Source organism: Neocloeon triangulifer, unplaced genomic scaffold (assembly GCF_031216515.1).
Source record: "Neocloeon triangulifer isolate White Clay Creek 2 clone unplaced genomic scaffold, ASM3121651v1 ptg000022l, whole genome shotgun sequence".
Classification (NCBI taxonomy): domain Eukaryota; kingdom Metazoa; phylum Arthropoda; class Insecta; order Ephemeroptera; family Baetidae; genus Neocloeon; species Neocloeon triangulifer.
The window spans coordinates 2,950,668-2,970,922 of NW_026775562.1; the positions used below are offsets into that span (position 1 = coordinate 2,950,668).

The 20,255-nt window shown below is 34.1% G+C and overlaps 2 protein-coding genes across 5 annotated transcripts in view; both read left to right on the plus strand.

Annotated features, from left to right (window-relative positions):
- The first annotated feature begins 28 nt into the window (after positions 1-28).
- Positions 29-12,536, plus strand: LOC132204606 (uncharacterized). Of its 3 annotated transcripts, none has more exons than XM_059633224.1 (10): positions 29-448; positions 4,329-4,491; positions 5,413-5,541; positions 5,662-5,760; positions 6,005-6,260; positions 6,801-7,476; positions 8,465-8,600; positions 8,658-8,926; positions 10,330-10,803; positions 11,789-12,536. In XM_059633224.1, the coding sequence occupies exons 2-10, from the start codon at positions 4,353-4,355 to the stop codon at positions 12,080-12,082; spliced, it is 2,472 nt and encodes an 823-aa protein (XP_059489207.1). In that variant the 5' UTR covers positions 29-448; positions 4,329-4,352; the 3' UTR covers positions 12,083-12,536. The 3 variants fall into 3 exon arrangements, with proteins under 3 accessions (XP_059489207.1, XP_059489209.1, XP_059489208.1); XM_059633226.1 differs by having other exon boundaries at positions 11,792-12,536; XM_059633225.1 differs by lacking the exon at positions 29-448 and adding an exon at positions 2,312-2,453.
- A 926-nt stretch (positions 12,537-13,462) lies between these two features.
- The window catches only part of LOC132204126 (uncharacterized), a 61,725-nt gene continuing 54,932 nt past the window's right edge, over positions 13,463-20,255 (plus strand). For both annotated transcript variants that reach the window (XM_059632408.1, XM_059632407.1), the window contains exon 1: positions 13,463-13,711. The gene's annotated coding sequence lies outside the window, so the exon portion shown is untranslated. The remainder of the gene's footprint in view (positions 13,712-20,255) is intronic.

Here is a 20,255-nt window from a genome sequence, read left to right on the forward strand (position 1 = left end):
AATAATTTTTTTTTCGCTTAAGAGAAGAAAAAATTGAATGTCGCGCGTTTGCCGAGCTGCTTTTTCATTTAATTTTTCGTTTTAATTAAGGAACCCTTTTTAGAGAAATTTCTCAAGAGAGTTGCACTCGTCGGGCTTCTTATTCTTTTGACGTGCAATTTAGTAGAGCAGTGCGATTTTCAGTTCGACCGAAAGAAAAAGCACTAGTCGAAGAATGCATCGAGTGAATAAAATGACGTGCACTTTTTGCCGGCCGAGCGGGCAATGAAGAATCACACCAAGTTTCGCGCGGAGGAGAATTTCAGCCGAAAGCGCCAGAGACTTTTATGTATACTCGCTGTAGAGAGAGGTTAGTGTTGGTGATATTGAACGAGTGCGGGGCGACGGACTGTGAAACGAGTGCACAACTACTCTGGTAACGGCACGCGTCTCTGGCAAATTCTATCAGGTTAGTCCCATTTTCATATGAAAAAAAAAAAAATTGAGCGGATCGATACTTCATTTATGTTGGTTCCGCGAACAGAGATCAGGAAAAGTTTGATATAAAAACAAAGGGTTCATTTATAACAAAAACCCTTTTTTTCTGGATGAAAAACTGATAATAAATTAATTTTATATCATAAAATGGCGAATTTTTAGTTGAAATTAATAAAAGTCAATTTAGAATAAAGAAGACCCAACTTTTTAACCTTAAATTTGAATAATAATTTATGACAGATTGTGACAGATCAATATTTATGTTTTCGCAGAATAATCTTAATTTCACATCGAATTTCTATTTTTTTATTACCATTCCTTTAAAAATTAAAAGACAGGAGGACAAATAATTAAATTCAATTCAATTTTATAAAAATTATAAAAAATTGTCAACATAATCTAAAAGTTCAGGTAGTTCTTTTGAAATGAAAAGTCTAAATATATAGTTTTCGGCTTAAATATCATTTTTTTATTGGAACAATTCATAAAAACATTTAGGAACCAATAATTTTGAAAGTATTTTTTCATCAAATTGCCGATAAATCCTGCCTTGTTGATTAGAAACAGATAACCCAAGCGAAAATACTTCACTTAAGTTTACTTCGCTTAATTTATGAATGAATTGGGGGAGGTAAAGTTAAAAATACTCAAATAGATCAAACAATGTGCAAGCTTCTAAACCGTTCTTTTACTGCAGTAAAATATAGGTCAGTTCAGAGATAAACAATTCTATTAATAACTTCAGTTGATTTTAATTATAAGAACCAAAAGTTTGAAAGCAAAATTAATTTAGCTATTAAATAAAGATATTGGTTTTTCCTTAAAAAAATTGAATCAAATTAAAACCTACCTTTTGTAATATTCTTGGATTTATTTTTTAGGCTGCAAATAAAAAAGAAGTGCAAGTTATTTTTCTCTGCAGCGAACGAAAATGCAAAATATTAAAGCATAGTGCGCCTTGAAAAAGTCACAAAGTCGGCCGAAATAGCTTCTTATCCCATCAAATATAGTGCAAAGTTCAGAGGGGTAGACGCAGATACTACCCTCCTTTTCCATCAAACTGATAGAAGAGAGATTCGTCTTTTTTGAATACATTTGTTCAAAAAGGGAGAAGAGATTGCTTTTGGTCTCGGGTGTTGCCACTTTTTGGGCTCTCGGCCGTCGTCAGCAGTTCTCAACAGCCAATCCAATAAATAAACGAAGCCATATTATATCAAAGGCATTATAACACAGCAGTGCTTTTTTTAAAGTTTATATTTTTATATGCAATGAATAGACTGGGGGCAAAAGTCTAAATTTGTAAAAAGGGAATTTCTGGGCTCAAATTTTAGTTTAATAAGAAAGAAACCTTTAGCAAAAGTTTAAAAAAAGTGAAGATTAGAATATAAAATTAAGACGTATTTGATTTTCCTTGCACTGTTTTAAAAATTATGACAAAACTCAAGATGTTCAGGATGCTGAAACAAAAAAATTCATTAAATAAAAAAGAAAAATCATTAAAATTCAAAATTAGATTTTTTTCTAGCCGAAAAGAAGCAATAATTAATTTCAGCAAAATAAAATTACATAAAATGATCTCCAAAAATTAACAGAAATTCTCAAAATAGTAAATTTGGTTCCATTATGCTGATTAATTTCAGAGCAAAATAAATTCAAAAATACATTTGAATTTCTAATAAATCGATGAGTTTTATTTTTTAATTCCCTCGATTGTTCCACCACCGGCAGGGCGAATTAGAATCGTTTGCAAAGTGGGTGAGTTACTATGGCAACAAAATAACAGCCCTCGCGAGTGTATGCTAATTAAAAGCAACAAAGACCGCGCGTCAAGTATGTATTTGTGCAGAGCCAGGGAAAGCAGCCATACACCTACGTTCTAATTGGCAATAGTTGTATACTTATATAATAATAATAATCGAGCAATTCGCGTCTAAAGGGTTTTGAATTTGAACACAACTTGGGAATCGTGTGTCTGGGTACGTATATGTCATGTTTTGATGCCAATTAAGCACATGCACACACCATTCCCTCATCTCTCTCTGTAGCTCATTGCACCGGCAGAGAGAGCACTCTTGGATAAACTTGACGTTCGCCGAGAGTGGGTCGTTCTTGAGCCGCCCTTCTTGTCGCAGCCGCACAAGGACAAATATTGAAATTGCACGCAGAACTCTATAATTACTGCTGTAATTACCACTCGAGATTAATTCGCATTCGATCGTTGTTTCTGGCTTTCAAATAATGGTTTAATAATTAATCTAATTAGCTAACTCGTTTGTAAAGATAAATTTCCTCTTTTATAGCTCAACACTATCTATAAATTTATATCTTTATTTGTTGCGTAAAAAGCAAAGAGAGTGTCAGATACATATTATCGATTACTTTTTTCATAGAAGGAGGATGTATAATTTTATTTTGCTTCTACAAGTCCTAGGAAATATCATTCCAAATTTATTGTATAAGGGGTTGATTCACGTTACTATGAATTTAATATTAGTTTTTCCTCCATGTTTTTTGTTTTTGTTTTTGTAGCAAAGCCGATTTTAAATTCAAAATACCATAAGAAATAATGAGTATGTGTAATTGCAGGATTGGAAAATAGGTAATTCCACAAGCAGAACAAATTGCTGAAGCTATAAATGTGCTAAAATTAGAAGGGAATCTTACTAGTTTTAATTTAATTTCCATTATTTGCTAAAATTGTATCAATTATTAATTACTGATTACTAGTTTAGCGACAGTTTGCCAATTATGATTAATTCCAAAAAAAATTATTCATTTCTTTAAGAAAAATATTAAATAAAGCATTTTCTTTGAAATTTGAAGGGCATTTATCGTCGTTGCTTGTTTTAATTATATAATTTGAGCTCAAGAGCAAAGACATTTTTCAACATTGGCGGTCTGTTAATTTTGATTGAAATTAATAACTCGTCAAACTTCTAAAAATGATGTAAAGCAAAAAGATACACTTTCTTTCCGAATATCTGAAATTAATTAATTGCCAGCTCGCTATCAGAAACAGGCAATTCAATCTCATTTCAAGATTTGATAATGCAATCGCGAAACGCAAACTTCAAGTCAACCAGGAAATGAGTAGCATTTAAAAATAAAAATTAAAAAATAAGTAATTCATTAATGTAAGTGAAGAAATCGCTTTTTCCTCGTTGTAAAAATTGTTTTTATTCAAAAATAAAACGGCTTTTGAATAAAAAAATTTTCACAACGAGGGAAATAGCCCAATTACTTCACTTCCATGATCACATCCTCGAGTGTTATAATTTCTTCCAAATAATTCATGCATACTTTATGTAAAAAATTAAAAAAAAAACATTTAATTTTCTATTTTTTTGAATCTAATATGTGATAAAATTTCCCAATAAAATGGATGTAAAAAATTGTTTGTTTTCCTCACTCGGAAAGGAAAAACACGACGCGTTTTTCGCTATTTCTCTTTGAAATAAATAACGTTTCCGTTTCCCATTTTTGACATTTTCTGTCGGGGGAAATCTGTGCTCAACTTTTCCACCCACGCGACCGAGGGACTTCACCGTCAAAAGAAGGAAAAGAACTCGGTTAACTTTAGCAAGCAGAGAGACACAGCATAAAATAATGCAATATAGCGCGCGGCACTGAGCACGGACGGGGTGGGCAAAATCGATCCCTCAGCATTTTGAGCGAGAGTGAGCTCGGCAGCCACGTGAGGCCGGCGGAGAGAGAGAGACTCACCCTGCGAGGAATAACTTAAATTCAGTGGCTGGCCAGACACGCGATGTGAAACAACCAGAGCCAGAGTTCAATCAAAAATAAAAACAGAAAAATTCGGAGTGAAAAAAAACAACTACTACTTTTTGCAGTTGGCCGCAGAAGAGCAGAGAGACATGCAGCTGCCGCCGCACCTGTGGTTGGTGCCCCTGTTGCTGCTCAGGGTCAGAGCCGACCCTGACCAGCACGACGTCCTCTGCGAACCCAGGTCCTTCGTGCCCTATTTGTCTATCCCCGGACAGGCGGTGCTCACAGGTAAGAATCAATTATTTATTTATTTAAAATTAAATTAAATTTTAAAAAAAAATTATTCTTTGGATATAATCAATATTTATAAGTTTAATTATTTATTTCTAATTATTCAAAATAGTAATAAATTAAATTAAAATAATATTCCATTATTAATTTCATAATAATTTTACTGAATTCCTTTTTTTAAATCTTCGTCATCCAAACATTTTGCGTTTTACTTCTCACTCGAAATTGCGTGCCTTTTGAAATTCTCAAAATCGATAAAGTTTGCCACGTTTTGTGAGTTGCGACAATTTTTATTCCCGTGCGTCTCCTCCACATTCATGCATGCACGGCGCGTGTAAAATCCGTCCCGCGGCGCACAATGCCAGGTGTATGGCCGGAAGTTGGTGGGCGAACGAGGGTGACCTCACTCGTCATCATCCCCTCCCACCCCCACTTGTGTGCCACTCGACATTCACCCTTGTCTCTGTTGTAACGACGGAAATTTCACACAAATCAGCGAAAAAGGAAATTGTAAATTTTTCAACGATTTCTCGAGAAAGCGAATTTTCTGTCCTTGGATTCAATATTTCAGATGCTGAAGTTGCAATGAATAAATCCAATTGAAGATTTGAAATTCAAATAATCAAATCATGTTTTATTTTTTATTCCAATTCAATTGAATTTTCTTTAAAATCGTGTAAAAAATTAAATGAAAATGGTTCATTTTTACTACCGAAAATTTCCTTGGATTTCGCTTTGACCTGGTTTTGACGAAATTTTATGTCAATAATAATTCAATGCAAAATAAATTAAATAAATAAATAAATAATAACACTAAAATTTTACAAATGTATTACTTTTTTCAAAAATAGAATTTACATCCTCTTTCTTCATGAATATTTTCTTAATCCATTATTTAATTTCAATTTAAATTTGCAGTCCTTGTTGATGGCCACACTGGAGAGAACTGCACGATCCCGGTGGCCGTCGGCCTGGAACAAATGGCCGCGATCGCGTGGGCCGTGTCTGAAGCGAACGCTGTCAGCCTCGTCCCCGGAATCAATATAGGTCCGTGAGCAATTCTATTACAAAGTTTATTGCACGCGCCAGTTTAGCGCAAAAGTTACGGCAAAAGTAGCTCATGAGCTAAGTACAAAATAAAATCAGCAAAGTTATTGAATTTTACAGGACTGGAGGTTTTTGACACGTGCAGCAACGTCGTCGTCACCCAAAAAGCAGCCCTGTCGGCCCTTTCTGAGGCGGACTGCGATGGCCACTTCTCCATAGGTTTGTAAATAAAATTAATTAAAATTGAATTGAATAGTAAAAATGATAGACGTGAAAATAACTGAATTTTTATTAATGGAAATGTTTTGAATGAAAAAATTATTATTGTAATCAAAATTTTCCGTTTTAATAACAATAATTGAATTTTATATTTCAGTATCTTAATTTTTAACTTTGATTGTTTCAAATGAAACTTATTTGCCTTTTAAATTTATTAATAAATTTCTTCTTATTTTCCGATAAGGTGTTTTGTCCAGTTATCGAACAGCCCAGACGATCCACGCGTTATTAGACGCCCTGGACATCGAGTCCTTTGGGAAATACTTGCCAGAGCCAAAAACTCTCGGGCCGACCGCACTCGCTGCTGTTCAGACGCTGAAAGCTCTAAATGTCACACACACTGCCGTTGTCGCACACTCGGCGGCCGCACTCCGGGTTTTTTCAGCTTTGGCCAAGAAAATGGACATTTGCGTCACCTGGCAGGATGTAATGGATTTAAAGTGAGTGCCACAAATTCACTACCATTATTTATTTCAAATGAAATTCCTAAAAATCGGTAAAAAAAAATCAAAATATTATTCCTAAGTTATTTTTGTGAAACATTATCAAATTAATGTTTTTTATTATTACTGATTGGGATTTAAAATTAAATTAATTAGCTTTATCTTGGTCAATTACAAAGATTGTACCGAGTATCTTCAATTTTTTTTGTATGCTTATAATTTCAGCAACTGTACCATTTTGGTGCAAGGGCGGATTAAAATGCTGATCAAATCTATTTTTTTTTTATAATTTTATTTCTATAAATGACAATAGTTAAGTGGATTCTGTTAATTTAAATGACTTAAAGTTACAAAAAGATTTTTTTTAATATTTTTATTGCTCTCTTTGATAGTCAGAATTTTAAATTGAATCAAAACTTTACAAATATTTGTTTATTCAAATAACCGTTAAATTTATTAACCTTTTTCATCTGGAAGATAATTTTATATCTTAATCTTAATTTAATTTCATTGGTAATCTTAATTTATATATTTCAGTGATGAATCGTTTGTGGACATTGAAGTTGGATACCCGTCTCAGGGCGGCAGTGCCGTGATTTTGGGCCCGTGGACCCTGATCAAGGAGCACCTCGAGGGCATCCAGTCCAACAGCAACTTCACCAGTCTGTCGTGGCTGCTGGCGCCGACGGACCTGCCGTGGGAGGTCGTGTCTGAGGAGGCCACCTACGAGGGCCTGCCCCCCAACACCCTGATCGCCGCCGCCTCCGCGGAGGCGGCCCTGCGCCTCGACTCCCTCGTCAACCAGGAGACGCTCGAGGCCCTCGGGCCGGGGACGTTGGCCGCCGAGGCGCACCTGGCCGAGCTCAAGAGGGCCGCCCTGGTGGTGCTGGAGGCGGTCAGCCGGCTCAGGGAGGCCCTGCTGGAGGACTGCGGCCAGTTCAGCATGTGCGCCCAACTCAAGCCGCTGGCCCGGCACAACTTCAGCCAGGACGCCGCCCTGGCGCCCACGGCCCTCGAGCCGCCGCGCAACGCCAAGTCAGGTCACGCCGAGGCCAACTTCAAAATAGGAAAGGTCGAGCTGAGCACCAACTGCGTGGAGACGGTCGGGGACCTTCTCCCTGGAGGCCAACTCCAGACGGATAACGGGACCATCGACCTTCTGGACGATTGGGCCAAAGGAGGCTGTGAGAAGGACTGCGTCTGTCTAAACGAGGTCAGAATTATTCAGATCTTGGCGTTTAACGGATTTAAAAATTTTAATTTAGCCCCAACACGTTTGTATTTTAAAGTTTTCCTTTTTTGAACGGTTTAGAATCGTCTTAATTAAAACTTTTTCAACTCGGAGGTCTTCAAAAATCATTGGATTCCATATTTGACTCGATTTTGAAATGTTTAAATTAAAAATTTGAACCTCTAAAATGGCCTTTCTGGTGAAATGAAAGCCAACTTTCCTTTTGTTCTATTCATTCAATTGATTTTTCTCCAAATTTATAACTTTATTCTCCATAAAAATTCATGCCAGTAGATTGTCGGATTCCATTTTGGAGAGAAATGGCAGCCAAATATATTGAACAACATGAAAAATCTTGTTAGAATCAATTTGAATGCAAATTTTGAACTAAGTCGATCGCTGAACTGCATTTAATTTTTTTTTTAAATAATTTTTAAATAAATTGCAAAAAAATCTGTAAAATAAATTTTCATCATAAATTAGAACCATTTTTTTTTTAATTAATTCGATGTGAACAGCAGTAAATTTTGCTGACCACAAAACGTCATTGACCCCAAGATCTGCACATATCCCAACAATCTAAACACATTTCGATTGTTGCCGAGCGTGCTGATAGGAGTTTTCCAATGCGGACTAAACTGGGAGCTCAAACAACAATAAAACAATCAATTTAGTTCCATTGTTTTGATGCTCGGTCCGTGATTGAACCCGTGACCTTTGAGCATTGCAATACTTGTTTGTTGTATTCAAGTGAAAACTGCCTCACATGGTTTGAAAGAGGACATTGAAAGGGTTATTTTGATATGAATGAATTTTACTGTAAAAATTAATTGTAAACTCTTTTCAATGTAGATTTTTTCTTACAAATTTTTCCAGGTTAATTAATTTCTCCCGTCTCTAATAATTTATTTTGGATTTTTAATGCATACATTTTATTTTTTATTATTATCCTTTTTAATTTTATTTTCAGGTGTACAGACCAACGGTTTGGTCTCTGATCAGGTGGAACGGTGAAATCTGGGTGGCGGTGGTGACTTCAGTGGCCGGCGTAGGGGTGGCTCTTTCCTTCGCTGTGGCCGTTTTCATAATTACGAGAATGTGCAAAGGTTCTTTCTTTTAATTTTTTTTTTAAATTATTTCTAAATGATAAAATTTGTGTGCAGGTGACGTGTTGGAGGGAAATCCAACTTTCTCGTTCATCCTGCTGTTCGGGGTGATTTTCACTTACGTGGCCGTTCTGCCCTACTGCGGCTCGGGCCCGCGACTGCTGTGCGTCATCAGGGAGCTCGGCACGTGCCTCGGCTACGCGCTTTTGCTGTCGGTGATGCTGGCCAGGGCCATCATGCTCACCACCACCGACGAGCAGGGCTTCATGAGCCACGTCAGCGGATACCTGCAGGCCGCGCTCTGGTTCTTCATCGTCGCAGTTCAGGTACAAAAATCACCCTTCAAGTTAAAATTACAAAAAAAATTGAAGAAAAATAAAATTTAGTTTTGATTGCCAAAGACAGATTTATTGAGAAAAATTTCTGACATAGAAGTAAACGAAATTTCTATTAAAATCAAATTCGTAACCCATTCCAATTTTTTTTTTTTTTTTTAAATTAAATGACTTAATGTCTCTCTTTTTGTCTTTTCTTTTAAAAAGACAAAATAAAATGAAAATATCTTTCATTTTATTGCAATTCTATAAAATTTTGGTTCTCGACACAAAATTATTTTCATAAAATTGTTTTAAAACAGGCAGTTTTTGAAAACTACAAATTAATTACAAACGATTTTACCTTTTACTAAATTTTTGCAAGCCGCTTTATTTCTCTGCAATTTTTTTTTAGTATTTTTCAAACCCTTGCAACCTCACTTTAATCTCTTTGATTTTTTCTTTGTTCACAAGAGTGAAGTCGTAGAAGTAATTCTCTCTCTGTGTGTCTATTTATTGCTTTACTTTGGCATTTCCATATAAAGAAGCCGCCCTGTAGATTTGCCGTCATTTTTTTCCTCGATTTATTTCCCTCGCAGCTTTTCTCGTTAATAAAATGAGCCGCAGAGAGTAGGCGGCGAGGCGGAGAATGAGATTGTGATGCCTCTCTATATATAAATGTGGGTAAGCTCGAAGCTCGTCTCTCTCTCTCCGAGAGAGTTGTGTAGGCAACCGTGTTAACGCGCCGGTACGCCCGGTTGCATAACCCCGCAGCTTGTTGCTCGCGGGCTTCCTTGGCAACGCGCTAATCTCGTTTTTGAAATGCCGCAGCAACTTTTTGCACAGCCTGCCAATCAGTTAATGCAAAACGCGTCTATTATGAAAAAAAAAAACGGCTCAAAGAGGAAAATGTGAAAAATAATTTATCATGTCAAGTGGTAAAAATTGAATAGATAAAAAATATCAATATAATTTTAATGCTCCTATAATTTCGTATCGATGATATAAATTATTATTTATTTATTTATGGACGATACATTGGAAATAAACTCTAATAACATCTACTGGAATCTAAGTGATTATAAATTTAAAAAAATGCTAGTTTCAATCAATGAAATAATTTGAATTCTTATTTAATCCCATTATTAAATCCTTAAATTCGGTTTGATTTGAGTGGAAATAGCACCAAGATGAATCTTTCAAAAAAAAACAAAAAAAAATTGGTGTCACTTTGTCCGTTCCGTTGATTTAGTTTTAGTTGGTTCTAATTAGCTCAATTTTTTTCACAAATATGTGCAAAATATCTAAAAAAAAATGTCAGAGATCTCAAGATTTTTAACTACAACAATTAATTAACAAAACACCTCCAGTTTGATTTAATAATAAATTAAAAATAATTCCATTTCAATTTCTAGGTTGGCTTGACGGCGCAGTTTCTGATTTTCAACCAGTCCGAGTTGTTGTCGATGCCGTCGTCAGAGGCCGAGGGCAACGTGGTTTGCCACCAACACAGGGGCTCCTTCCTGCTCCTCCTCGGCTACGACTTCCTGCTGATGCTGATGTTGGTGCTGATCAGCCCGTTGGTGGCTCGCTCGAAGCGCAACTACCGCGAGGGCTTCTTTTTCTGCCTGGCCAGCTGGATGTGCGCCACGTGCTGGATCTTCTGGGTCACCGGCTTTGTGATTTTGGACGAGCCGTGGCGGCCGATGGTCATCGCCGTCGGACAGGTGGCCTGCGCCAGCGTCGTCCTCTCGGCCGTCTTCATTCCCAGGACGTACTTGATCGTCTCGTCGGTCACCAGGGCCAGAATCGCGTCCGCCATTCCTTGTGCTGCAGCGGCCTATTCCAGCTCCACAAACATCCTCGACATTCAGTACAGATCCAGCCAGGTTTGTATTAATTTTTGTTTATTGATACTATTTAATGATTCACTGTTTATTTCATTTATTTATCTTGAAGGAGAAACAGTAAAACAGTAAAAAATTCAATGATTTGAAACTTTAATTCTACATTTACATAAAAAATGAAAATATTGATTTTCAAAATAGTAGTTTTGATTGATCAAATCAAAATTTACTTTATAAAAAGGAGGATTTTGAAAGAAATAAAATTTAATATCCAAATTGTATTATTTATTTATTTTTTATAAACAATAAAACTAAAAGAGAACTGAAATATTTATCTTATTAAAAAAATATGAAAGAAAAATTTGTATTTTATTATTAATATTGGTAGTTGAATAGAATTTCCATCAAGAGCTTTAATTTTATATGGAAATTTTATTTAACTACAAATAATAATAATCAAATATAATTAAATAACTTTTTCATTGATTTATGAACATAAATATTTTAGTTTTCTTTAAATTAGTTTTATTGTTTATTAAAAAATAATGAAAATTGAAGATTAAATTTTATTTCTTTAAAAATCATCCTTTTTTTTAAAGTAAACTTTGATTTGATCAATCAAAATGTTGAAACTGTAAATTTTTTTTTTTTTTTCCAATTATATTTAATGTAAATAAAGAAACATTGCCAAAAATCATTTAATTTTTTTCTTAAACGGAGAACTTTGAAAGAATTTTCTCTGAACAATAAAACATATGAATGCTCAGGGCCTTTTTTGTTTAGGAATTATAGCTTTGAAGTTAATTATAATTTTTAAATACCTTCTTATTAATTAAAGCCCCTAAAAATTAATTTATTTATTTAATATTTCTTTTCTAATTAATTCATGTCAACTTTGATTGGATATTTATTATTTTCATAATGTAATATTAATTTTGAATTTTAATAGTTAAAAATTAATTACTTGAAATTTTGCTTGAATAAAAATTTGGACGTTTTTAAGCTGAATTTAAAATTATTTGGTCAGCAGGCGTTGTACGACTCTGTGCACAACGTGCACCACGTGCACCAGGGAGGTCACTACGTGGAGGACGAGGTGCCGGCGGCGCCGCCGCTGCCCAAGTCGCCGCAGTACGCGGCCGCCGGCGTCTCCAACCCCAACTACTACTCGGAGCAGCCCAGGGGCAACCAGTCGGCCGCGTCCACCCTGAAGGCGGGGCGCTCGTACGCGTCGCCCCGCATGGTCAGGTCACCCTCCCCTGAGAACACCTACGCGAGATACGACTCACCGCCCTCACCCCTCAAGGTCACCCGGTTTTGAGGCCGCGACAAGGGCGAAGAACATGAAGCTCTAGTTTTTAAATTTCTTCCCATTTAAAAAAAAATTCACACTCTGGAATTATGTATCATTTGCTTTTATGTATTTCGTTTCGGCTTTTAAAGTTTTTTAATTTTTGTGTATATAAATTTGTACGCCAGTTTTTTACTATGATTTTAAAATTTTCATCTAGTCAATGACAAAAATATCTTGCTCATATTATTTTTCTTAATTTTATTTTGCTAGTTTTCCCGATTTTTCAAATACTTGCCTATTTTGTTCTAGTCGCTTTTTCTGCCTTTTGGTTTTGTTTTAAGGTTTTATTTTTGAACCGTTTTATTTTGTTCTTTTATAATCTAGTCGATTTTTTAAAATGTAGACCAATTGCAGAAAATTATGTAGCCACAAGTTTTTACAATAAAATTGTTGGACTTTGCAGAAGAAACTGAATGACACCATTAACTGTATGATAGAAATCAATAAAAAACTAAAATATAAACAATATTGTATGGATTTATTTTTTATTGATATAATTATAGTGAATTATAAAGGCTAAAATTTTGTTTTTAATATACATATTGTCGAGCAAAAAAGAGAAAAAAACTTTTAAAAAGTTAATTTTTAGCAAGTCATTTTATGCGTAAATTCAAAACTGCGTGAGGATTCGTAACTTTATTTTTTTTATTCTAAATGGTATGACGAGTTTGAATAAAAGAACGGCAATTACATAAAGAAAAAAAGCAACAGTATAAAATTGAATTTTATTTTAATCATGTTGTATTATTCTTTTTTTTACTTTAAATTTTCTTTAATATTCAATACCGAACTTATCTTAAGTTTCAATTTTCAATTTCATATTTTGAAATTCAAAATTTGTTCAGTATGTTGCGGGGATTTGGTTATGCAACCAGTGAAGCAAAATCTAAAAAGCCATCCACGCCGAGAAATATTTGTCGGATTCGGAGTCTAAAAATATTAAATTAAATTGAAAGATAACCTGAATGCAGAACGCAATACGCAATACTCGTATTTATGAATTGCTTAATTTAAAATATAGTAATTAAAATAATTCAATATTGTGTGTTGCGCGGGTTTGCCCATTACGCTTCAGAAAATTGCTAAAATGCAATTGTTTACAAATCTTTTTAATTTAAATAAGTCGTTCTTTCTTTCATTTATATTTTGAATTTGACTAAAAATAAAACCGTCCTTATGAATTTTCGAGCGAATTAAAAAAGGAATAAAAAATAAAAAAGTATTTTACACCAGCAGAGCCATAATGGGTAAGTCTGGCTTGTGTTCGGAGTTCGGAGCGGCGACGCAGGGGAGGGAGGAGAGGCAAGGTAGCCGTGAGCAGGAGGCAGGTCTGGCAAGGCAGTGCCCTGCGAGTCGCACCAGGTGTCGGACCCACGGAGAGGATATTTACCGTAAGCGCACTAGTGAGCCACCGAGTGAACCGTCTGCCGACCGGTGTTTGCCTACTTTCTTCGCACTCAAAGACTGTTAGGAAAGAAAAAAATAATTGAAATCACCAACGAACTCGAACCAAAGTTTTGTCCTGCGAGCTTAACCTCGGAAGAAGAAAGAACCTGACGTGTGGGTGTCGGAGAACCGTTCAACCCTCCTTGAAAGGTAAGCAAAGTGAATCAGTAAATATTGCACTCAAGGCTGAAAGACGAAGAGGCCCTGAATGATATTTTAAATTTAAACAAATTCAAAATGGTTGTAATTAAATTTTGGAAAATTAAATTCATATTAATATGTGACATTTAAGTTTCTTTTTAATAAATTTCATTGTTAAATTATTATTAAATATTTAAAAAAGTTTTTTTAAATTTATTTTGACTGAGACTTTTGGAACTTTACTTTGTTTTAATTAAATTAAAAAAAATAATTTTTTTGGAAATTTTTATATCTATATTTTGTATTTTAAACATTATTTTTTTTTTAACTATAGATTTCTTAAATTTTAAATAAATTTCAACGACTGTATGATTTCAAATAATTACTGAATTTGATTTCTCCTTTGCGAAAGGTGTGACTTTTCAATTCTCGGCTATTCACGGAGATGAAGTCATCTCTCGCAATGACATAAACCGCCGTAATCGCTCAACATGCACGTGACCTCAAAAAGTGCAGACACGAATTTATATAAGTACAAAATGTCATTAACTCCAAGTGCTCATTGTACGCAGATTTGCACAAAACTCAAGGCAGCCCGATTCAAATTAGCGAAACTGCTTCCATTCAAACGGCAAGGACGAGCTATAGCAATTGTCACACTTTGGCATTTCAAGCTCTTTTTATTTTGCAGACAAAAGAGGCGAAATTATTCTTGCATAAATCTGCCCGCAACAATTTACGAACTTTCGAAGAGAGGCTGATTTAATGGGATCCCTTTCTCAGTCGGAGAATCCGCTGGCATTTAAAGTTTTCCACCGTAAACAATTCCCCAAGTCGATCGTAAATTTCATCCTGAAACTGTGAAACATTATTCGCGGTTTTATTGCCCAAACACGATTCCGGCAAGATTCTAAAACTGCCAATAAATTGCATTTTATTCCATTTAAAAAGTAAAACCATCAAGGTTTTCAAATGTTTATAGCAGAAAATTTAATCCAACTCTCCATAAATTGATGATTTATTCATTTTTTTGTTTCTTTATAAATTAATTGAATTTAATTCTGCATTTAAATTATTAATAATATCTGAAATTGATATTTTTATTTTAATGCAATTAACAATTCATTTAAAAACCCGTTAGAATTTCCTTTGCTTCGAAAAAGTAGAATTTTCACGCTAGGTTAAGTTGGAGGCAAATTAGGTTCAAGGCTGATTGGCCAGACAGTTACGTTATTGAGACTCAAAACCATTGACCCTTTATCTCTCTGCTTCTTGTTTCCGTTTCTCTCTTATAAAAAATGTCGTATTGCCCATCCAAACACAAAGGAGCACTCAAGGCAAATGAAAACAAAACGCGAGTCATCTCTCAGTGATCTCATAAAATAATCCTCCGGGATTTACATTGGGACGCGAGCTGGAGTCATGCCGAGCTTTTTATTTTCCCAGCACTGATTTCGTTCAAGTATAAACAGTTCTCTCTCTTTACTCTCGTCAATTCATATCTTTCTTTTGGAATATAATAATAGCCTCGCTAAGTACGGAGTTTTGAATAAATAATAATTTACTTCGACCGTCAGCCGGAGAGTCCGGAGACGAAGCGAAGGGTTTTGTGTTCTGCTCTACTTGGCCGATCGCATCGGAGAGAGACTTTGATTTATTCCAAGCTATTATATTCTGTGTGAACCGTCGAAATCTGTCGGACGGAGAGCAGTTGGAATGCAATTTGTATAAGAAAGAATCGGTAAATTTAAATTGCAGTTTGAAACAGTTAATTTTATTGAAAATAATTTTGAAACTAAAAGTGACGGAATTGGGTTTTGAGTTCTTGTGTGATAAAAAATTAAAATGAAAAAAGTTGAATTTAATTATTTTTATGATTATTTATTCTTTTCTGTCTATAAAAATTTTAAATTGAAAAAAATGAAAAGGAATCAAAACTGAACATTTTCAAATCATCAAATTAAAATAATTGCTAATAGTTTAGCAAAATTAATTAAATTTTAATCTTTACTATAATTATTGCAAAATCATTTGTTGTTCAAAAAAAAATAATTAAAATCATGGTTTAAATAAACCGTAAAACTATTTTTCAAACAATGGATTTGGAATTAAAAAGGCATTATTTAAAACATCAATTTTCTTTCTGTTTCCAGCCTTTTAAATTTTTATATTTAATCATTAATTAATGACAATATTCAAAAAATCTTAAGTAGAATATTAAATATAGTAAATTAAAACAAATAACCAAAAATTTGAAAAATATTTCAAATATAATTAAAAAACCATTATTTTTTTTAAATAAAAGAGAATTGTCACAAATTAATCGTAAAAATCGATTCATCAAAAGAGGTCATCTCTTCTCGAATATTGTATGATATTTTCCAAGAGAGTAAAGCGAAATTGTTCCCAGGAGCGCGATCGACATGATCGCAGTAATACAGTCCTTGGGTGCCGCGGGGGAAAATCGCAGGATCCTCGTGGGATTATTTCGCTTTTTTAATGGCGCATTCCGTTACCCACTCGTGATCTCAGACGCTCGAGTGTATTGAAAAAAATAAGTAATATTAATAATACACACTCAAGTGCAGCTCCTCGTGGGCTTTGTTAACTTTCCTTCGTGTTGTGTTTGTACAGAGACTGACTTCGTGTGCACGCAGAACAAAAACGCTGAAAAGTAAAAAAAAAAGGGAAAAAAGAAGTGTGTGCTTGAGCGAGCAGCGCATCCTCTTGAAATCGAAAAGATGTGCACACGCACGCAATCTAATAATACAAATAAATGTACAGAGAAGAGTTCAATTTTCTGCTTACCGTCCGTGCAATTAAAGCAAAGCTTTTCCCCTTTAAATTTTACAAACTTGGATGTACAAATAATTTACAAAGTAAAATGTTCAAATTAGAAAGTGAAATAATCAACGTTTTTTTTAAAAAAAAAATTGAATTATAAATTTTATTATATTGAATAAAAGTTTAAAGAAATTTAAATCAAAAATCAATTCTGGTACTTTAAAAACCTAGGGTTTTTTCGTGTCCCAACTAAATCTAAGTGGGAGGAATTCATAAAAAATTAAAAATAAAATGGGGAGAATTTAATTTAAATAAACAAAAATTGCAGAAATTAATTAAGCATTTAATTTTTAATTTTTTATGAATTCCTCCCACTTAGATTTAGTTGGGACACGACAAAACCCTAGGTTTTTAAAGTACCAGCAGACCGCAGGTCGCCTTTGGGGTCAGTTGTCCTTTATTTTTTCATTTTTTCTTTGCAACGAGGTTCGCCCGGTTTCAATTATTCATGAAATCCACCTCGAGTGTTATTATTCAATTTAAAAATCAATTCTATTTTCATTAAATACTGAATTAATTTTAAATTAATTTCTATCTCCATTTTTGTATAAATTGGCAAATTTTCATTAATTATTGTAATTTAAAACAATTGGAACAATTGAATGAGCTGATCTTTTTTTTTAGGCTACACTGCTCCCCTGTTGGGACTTTTCTAAAATCTGATGGACATTCTGCCCATGAAAAATATTTTATTTATATTCCAGAAATACCCTAAGGTTTAAAAATATTAAAGTTTTAAGAAAAAAACCAAATTATTTGATTCATAATCATTTTTTTTAATTAATACCATATCTAGAATTTTTCCTCAAATTTTATTAAATTTTCAAATGAGAATTTTCATTATTAATTTACAAAAAAGCAAGTAAACCGAGTTTCTTTTGAGCGATTTGACATCAATGTCGACGCAGAAAGTGTGCATCCTTCCGACCGCACTAATAGTTTTGTGATCAAAATTCGTAGCGCGGCATTGGAGACCGACGACGGTGGCAGTGCGTTATGAATGAGAAATGTGCGTCGGCCTAGATATAGGAAAGCCCCGCTATATTTGAGCAGCTCTCTCGGCTGCCTTTTTAATTTTCAGCGGAGTCGATCTCGCGCCGTGTGAGAACTGAGCGCGGCTGAACAGTTAGTGACTTTGCTGTTTGCTCAGAGCATCTCTTCCTCGCGCTTTAATAATGCTTTTTATTAGGCTAGGTACACAGACACACCGGCAAACAAACGGAAGATTTTGCGGCACGGCGAAAAAATTTATTTATTTGTCGTCGAAACTGGAAAATGATGAAATTCTCGGAGCAGAAACAAAAGAAGTTGTGCAAATATGAGTTATTTTGTGTTTTTCCGGAGAAAATATTAATTGGAGCAAAACATTGAAATTTGAATTCGCAGCTTTTAAATTGGAGATTAATTGTTTGGGACAGAAAAATTTGTCATCCGCTTTGAGAAATTGTCTGTTATTTGAAAAAAAGTAATAGTAAAAGACTGAGTGGGTAAAAATTTAAAATCAAATTTCATAAAATATGAATCTGGTCATTTATAAAAATTTGCTGTTTGATTTTTATAATTAATTTTTAAGGAAATTTTTTTGCGATTCTTTTTACACTTTTTCTTTTTCCTGAAAAGGTTCCGTGGCCAAAAGTTCAATTTTTCATCCTAGATTTTAGAAAATTTGGTTAGATTTAGAACACATATTTTTGTAAATTAAATTGATTAAAATTTTATTTTCAACTTTAAACAAATACAAAGCTTTTGCTTTTTTAATTTCAATTATTTGAATGAAAAATAAATTAATTTACCCGTTTTTTTCCTTCTTTAAATTTTTGCTCTTCATTAATCGATTCTTGCTTTTGATCAGAAATTAGTTTAAGGTGAGTGGGTTATCGTGCATAGTTACCGGTCCGTGTTTTTATTTATCGCGTGTGCGTTTTCCACTCGCGATTTGTTTGGTCGAACCGATTCCATGGCGACGCAGGAATGTGCTTCTGTTGTACTCAACTAGACCGGCCCTTTTGAATTTAAGCAGGGACAGGTGCAACTTGAAGCAAACGAGGGGGACTTTTTCGCAGGCTCCTTATTTAATTTGTTGCGTCACGTGAGAGACAGATAAAAAATTGTGAATTTTGTGATGAGGAAAATATCGATTTTTTCCTGCCACGGAAAAGTAACTTTGATGACTTGTTTATTTAATAAATGATAAATATTTTGACTTCCGGCATAGGAAAAAAAATATAAAATAAAATAAATTAAAATTCACATAATTATTGTTCAAATATTTTAGAATTGTTAATAAAAACCTTCTTCTGAAAATAACTTTTTTGAACCTTATGATTTGTTACTTTTTGTTGAAACTTTTGCAGAAAGGGAATTTAACATTGAGGGATTTCGATCAATCAATTTGTTAGCCAATAAAAATAATAGTAATGGGAGGGCAAGGAAGGGAATCTCAATTTACTTTAAAAATGAATTTAAATTTGGTAAAAGGATCAAAACAATAGACATAGATGACTTTGCACTCATTCAAATTTTTGAAAATCTTATTATTGTGCTGTGCTACTTTCATCCCAATTATGATCTTGATCAATTTTCGGATAACTTGGAAATGGCTCTATTTGAAATTGAAAATTTTAAAAATAACCCGATTTTGCTCCTCGGGGACTTTAACTGTAGAGTAGAAAAACCTGTCACTGAATATAACAATAAAACTAAATTTTTACTTGAGAAAATGGAGAGAAATGGGCTCTCAATGGTAAATGACTTGAAAACGCCAACACACGGTCACCCGGGATGGAGAGGCAGTGTTATTGACCTCATATTTGTCAATAACCGCATCTCAATTAAAGAATGTCAAGTTAAGGGTGAAATTGAAAAGAAACATCACCCGGTGACCTGCGCCGCTCTGGTCTCTAAATCTGCCTTGCAGCAGCAGCCGAGAGTTATTAATAATGTGCCAAAACCAAAACCAATATATAAAATTGATTTAGAGCGGCTTGAATTTTTAGTAAATCATGAATATGTCAATTTAGGCACTTTAATTGAAAATGATGACATCGAAACATTTTATTTACATGTCTTAGAAATAATTCAACAATCAAAACAAGCCCCACGTAAAAGTAATAGAAAGAGCAAACCCTGGTTCGACTGTGAATGCTTCTCGAAAAGGAAAGAACTTGTTCAAGTGTACCATTCCCTTTTAATTACAAATTTTAAAAATGCATTTCATTTAAATAGGTTGCTTGAGTTAAAGAAAGAATACAAAAGTTTGCTAAGAAATAAAAAGAAGTATTTTAACAGGAAACAAGAGGAGAAAATAATTCTCGAGGCAGAGCAAGAAGCGCACAAGTTTTTAAAACAGCCAATTGAAATGATTGAAAAAGTTCAAAACCCCATTGACCTTGAAGATTGGATAAAACATATGAATAAAATATTAAACTGTGAAAATTTTGAAGCAGAAGATAGCTTAGAGTTAAAATCACTTTTAAATAATTACAATGACAATATAATTTGCGAGCCAATATCTGATGCCGAAATTATCTGGGCTGTTAAAAACTTGAAAAATAAAAAAGCCCCAGGCCCCGACCTGGTAACAAATGAGAATATTAAATCTCTAACTCAATTCATGCTTCCACTTTTCAATAAATTTTTTAACAAATGTTTGAATTTGGGCAAAATTCCGAAACAATGGAAATTCTCAACAATGAAATTGTTGTACAAA

Bases quoted from the DNA above. Each gene is read 5' to 3' on its own strand.
- LOC132204606 (XM_059633224.1), top strand. From the start codon at position 4,353: ATGCAGCTGCCGCCGCACCTGTGGTTGGTGCCCCTGTTGCTGCTCAGG. The intron at 5,542-5,661 runs GTCCGTGAGCAA...TGAATTTTACAG, and splicing joins CGTCCCCGGAATCAATATAG to GACTGGAGGTTTTTGACACG. The intron at 5,761-6,004 runs GTTTGTAAATAA...TTTTCCGATAAG, and splicing joins CGATGGCCACTTCTCCATAG to GTGTTTTGTCCAGTTATCGA.